The sequence below is a fragment of the Miscanthus floridulus genome, chromosome 16 (genome assembly GCF_019320115.1).
Source record: "Miscanthus floridulus cultivar M001 chromosome 16, ASM1932011v1, whole genome shotgun sequence".
Lineage (NCBI taxonomy): Eukaryota > Viridiplantae > Streptophyta > Magnoliopsida > Poales > Poaceae > Miscanthus > Miscanthus floridulus.
Genome location: NC_089595.1, coordinates 38,721,402 through 38,726,204, shown reverse-complemented (window position 1 = coordinate 38,726,204; position 4,803 = coordinate 38,721,402). Strand labels below are relative to the sequence as shown.

The 4,803-nt window shown below is 46.5% G+C and overlaps 1 protein-coding gene across 2 annotated transcripts; it reads left to right on the top strand.

The window, feature by feature from the left end:
* The first annotated feature begins 363 nt into the window (after positions 1-363).
* Positions 364-4,545, top strand: LOC136513442 (protein CHUP1, chloroplastic-like). 2 transcript variants are annotated; one of them, XM_066507447.1, is made up of 5 exons: positions 366-1,348; positions 1,441-1,610; positions 1,725-1,789; positions 2,394-3,173; positions 3,410-4,545. In XM_066507447.1, exons 3-5 carry the CDS (start codon positions 1,745-1,747, stop codon positions 4,259-4,261), a joined length of 1,677 nt encoding a protein of 558 aa, XP_066363544.1. In that variant the 5' UTR covers positions 366-1,348; positions 1,441-1,610; positions 1,725-1,744; the 3' UTR covers positions 4,262-4,545. The 2 variants fall into 2 exon arrangements, with proteins under 2 accessions (XP_066363543.1, XP_066363544.1); XM_066507446.1 differs by having other exon boundaries at positions 364-1,610.
* Positions 4,546-4,803: the final 258 nt, after the last annotated feature.

Sequence of the window (4,803 nt, the reverse complement as noted above, 5' to 3'; positions counted from 1 at the left end):
GTTATTTTAGGGGCTAGATGAGAGCCCCATGCCGAGGTTGAGAGCTTTAGTAGAGGTCCTACTAGGTTTTTTTTATGCCTTAAGCTCTTAAATTTAGTTTTGAAGGGCTCAATTAGGGGTCCTGGAGTTGATATAAGTGTCTACCCCTTAAGTTTGTGCTATTACTGCCTACAACATGAATCATGACTTCGCAACTTGCAGTCTTCACATGATAGGCAGGTTAGTTCCAACTGCTGAATTATATCCGTGGACGTGTCTATTATTCTGTCTGACACGCAGAGCGTGCTTACGCCTCTAAATAAAGCGCATTAGGTCTTTTCACCATGCGAACACTTGGAGCGATCGACCGGCAATCGCCGGTCCGCTCAAACAAAGCAAAACACGCGTTCTCGCTCACAGCCCACCCAGTGTCTGGCGGGCGGACGGGATCGCGTGGCGTGGAACCCCCAACCGTGAATCATCCCAGCGGCCACAGCCTTCACGCGTTCGTCTCCTCCTCGCCATGAATCCCACCGTCCCACTGGCGTGCGGAATTAAACGCGAAGTCGACGGCGACGGCGACATCTCGCCGCCGTGCCGTGGAGGGAGGAGATTAGCAGGGGCACTTCGCTTTGCATGTTATTAGGTGTTGACGGGTAAGAGCCGTTTGTGGAATCAGCGAGAAGGTGACGGGAGAGGGCAAGCAAAGCAGAGGCCAAGAACCCCGAATAAATAAAGAAAGGGGCGAGAGGAGGTGGCCGGCACTGTGGCGGAAGCGGACGATGCGTCGTCTCTCCTGTTGCTCTCTTGCTCAAGGAGGCGGCGGTGGCGGGCCAACTAGTTTTCGGTTTCCGGCGTCGTTTGGAGTTGTACTGTCCTGCGTTTGAGGAAAACAACGAGCCAACGGAACAACCTGAAAAAGTGAGAGACGAGCCCCCCAATTTTGTCCTGCTTCCTTTCTTCGTCGTCGTCTTCCTTCTCCTCCTTTCTGTCTCTCTCCCTTGACCTTCTTTTGTTGGCTGTGAGCTGAATTCGGAGCACGCCGGCCTAATTTTAGCTCACCCGGCGATCACCCCGGGACAAATTTCTTGAGGGGCAGCTCCGGTTGGTTGCTAGGCTGGGTTCTTCCCCCAGTCCGCTCGGTTCCACGCCATGGAGGTATAGCCGGCCACTTGCAGGTGCCGGAGCTCGCGTTTCCTGACGCGCTTTCTGGCTTTCTGCAAAAATTTCTTCCCTCCAAGAACAGATTCTTCGCCACAACCTTGTGTGGTCTCGTTCGAGCCCTTTTTTTTTTTTTTTTTTTTTGAATTTGGCACGGCTCCGCCTCTCGCGGCGCAAAAGGATGCTCTTTTTGTGACCGATCGACAAGGTTGGATTCTCATCACCTCCGTGGCTCTCGATTGGCTTCTGTTCTTCTTGGCGAGGTAGACAGCGTCAGATGCCCAAACCTGGTGATTGCAGCAGCAGCAGCGGCGTTGGTGGGCCGAGCGCCGGGGACGCCAAGGACTTGCCCCAACTTTTCCTCAGGGTGGGCGCGGCCGTCACGCTCTCCGTCGCCGGGCTGCTCTTCTCGCGGCGCCAGCGGCCGCCCCGGCAGCTCCTGCTGCCGCCACCTCCTCCTCCTCCCTCAGGTACCAGCAATGAGCAGATGTGCAAGTTCCTGTCAACATGGCGCATTGATTGTCAATCTCGCTATATGCTGTGCTAGATGAAATTTGGTGATGGTTTGTCCTGTGTTTTTGTAGAGTCGGATGATGCTTGCAGCATGAAGGCCAGAACAGGGCTCAAGGAGCTGAGGATCCTAAAAAATGTAAGGATTTAGCTGAGTAATTCATGATACCCCTGCGTACTATTTGTGGCCTGCGATTGAAACTTTGCATTTTCATAGTGCTATTTTTTTTTTTTGGTTCTGAATAGTGGCGGTTTGTCTTCTTCAGGGATTAAAATCCTTCTCTAGGCTGCTAGTGCTAGGTGATATAATATTATTGCCCATAAAAAATAAAAAATGTGCTGGTAGATGATCCTCTTCACTTCTTTAAATAGTATATCTTGCAAAGCAAGGTTAAGTTTTCAATTTTACAGTACTGCACGCATCAATGTTTTTCAGCCTGTTCGGGAGGCCGTAAACGATCGTGGATTATTTACCGCTACCTGGTTTGGTGTGAGAGAAAAACACTATTTCTGGCTGGAAATTTACGATCGTTTACGAGCAAGCGAACAGGCTGTTTGTCCCCCTGCTTTAAAGATTATGGGTAGTTTATCTTCCAGTTCTCCCCTGACAAAATACAAATTGCCTTCACATTAAGTTTCTTCTTTGTACTGCATCTCTGAAAACTACCCCATGTAATGAAAAGAATATGATACAAAAATGCCACTGTTGACATTTACATACACTTCGGTTTTTGTTTGTGAAGGAGGATACCAAGGCAAAAATTATCAGTGGGAACTCTGTGCACACGACCACTACCACTACGACAACCACCACCACAGCACTAGTACCATTGGCCCCCAAATGCAGAAGCCTTGCTGATGATGAAGGGTACCTCCTTCCAGAGTTCAATGAAATGGTTCTCAATGAATTTGGCCGAGATATAGACAGCATTCCAACCACACCTGCAGCGAGAGTAAGGGAAGATGTATCAAATGACTATGAAGTCCACAAGCTTAGAGATTTGGTGAGATCACTGCAAGAAAGGGAGAAGACCCTGGAGCTACAGCTTTTGGAGTGTTACGGTTTGCAGGAGCAAGATGCTGCAGTGAGGGAGCTTGAGAATCAGCTGAAGATTAACAATGTCGAATCAAAGTTGTACTTGTTGAAGATTGAATCTTTACAGTTTGAAAACCAGAGGCTGCAAACACAGTTGTCAGAGAACTCAAAGATAATCTCTGAGCTTGAGGCGACAAGAACAAAGTGCAAGTTGCTGAAGAAGAAGTTGATATCAGATGCAGAACAGGCTAAGGAGCAAATCACTTCCCTTCAGAAAATGGTCGATTCATTGCAGCACAAACAGACTGATGAGGAGAAAAATCATATTGAGGTTGAAAAAAAACTGAAGAGACTAGAGGAGCTGGAAAAGGAGGCAACAGAGCTAAGAGCTGCAAATTCAAGGCTGCAGCAGGAGAATGCACATCTTATTAGGCGACTGGAGGTTACACACCTACCCCCTGTACCCAAGCCCAAAAATAGCATGGAGGTGATTCTTTACTGTTCTTGGACTGTATTGTAGCTGGCACTTACTAAATCAATTTTAATCATCTCTTGGGGTGATCATTTCTAAAATGGACATGGTGTTCTCGACATTTCTTTTGTGAATGGGAAGAAACACATAATTATATCACAAAAATAATTGTTTATATGTTAGTTTAACTTCATTGTGTTCTTGATAGTTTGTTGTTCCATCAGGAATTGAATAACTAATAATGGTTTCAGGTAAAAGCATTGGAGGAGGCTGATCGATTGAAGCAAGAAACTGATAAGTTGGCTAAAGAGGTTGAACAACTTCAGAGTGACAGGTTTGCAGATGTTGAAGAATTGGTATATCTGAAATGGATAAATGCCTGCCTACGGTATGAGCTGAGAAACAAGGATGCCCCATCAGGGAAGACTGTTGCGCGAGATCTTAGCAAGACCCTGAGCCCCAAATCTGAACTGAAGGCCAAGCAGCTGATAATGGAATATGCCAATGCGGGTGCAGAGGACAGTCACTTGGGCCATGTCGAATTTTGTTCAGAGTGCTCTTCCTCACGGGCTTCGTCAGGTGAACTGGATGATGTATCAATTGATATTGCTTCGATGACAAAACATAATAATAAAAACCCAAAAAAGAAAAAGTTCTTCTCTAAGCTTCGGAAACTGGTGCTGGGAAAAGGGAAGGAGAACCGTGAAGTTTCTACTCTGGAGAGGAGAGTGTCTATTTCAAGTTGTTCATTCGATGACTTCACTGGAAGGGATTCACATGATAGCTATTCTTCATTCATGGCAGAACCAAACATACCTGATAGTCGACGACATGGTGATCATGGCTTTGGTACACATTCTTCTTTGGACAGCGCAAAATCTAGTCCTCTTGGCACAGAAATTGTAGGTGAAAGAAGTGATCATTCTGGGGTCAAGAGTGTATCTTCTGGAGAGGAAAAGGTAAATGCATTTGGTCCCAGCGCTCGCCTTGATAGTAGCAAGGCCATACCTGAGGATGTTGAGATCCATACATTTGCTGATGCGCTGATCACATCAAGGTCAGGTTCCATGTCATCAAGAAGGTCGTCATCCTTCCGACACTGATATACGAATAGATTAGGAGTCATCTGCTACTGACCCATCTGCCTGGATGTATATTTCTGCCGGTTCTTGATGGGGAAGTTATAGGAGATGTTACTGGAATAAAGTTCTGAATACTTTATTCTTTGTACAATCACGTATAGGGTGTAGTTTATACTTACCTTTAATACCAACCCCTACCACTTGGGCTGGTAATGTGTATCATAAAATGCCACAGTTCAATGGCAAACATACGACACTTCTTTTATGTCTCTTGGGTGCATAATGTCGGATTGCTCTCTATAGTTTATGGCAGTGTTCGGCTGGCTGGCCAGCCACCTCACGAAATCACTATTCACGTTCTGTCAGAACAGTATTTTCCCCTCACAACAATCAGCCGGAACAGTATTTTTCAGTCCTGCCGAACAGGCCCTATATCAGCACTTACAATATTGTTAGATAATGTCCCGGCCTCTGCGTCCTAGAATACAAACAGAGGTTTGGCAGTTCGGGCTCCATAGCAGGAAATTATACGTTCTGTCAATCAAAGTTCCTCGCATAAATTG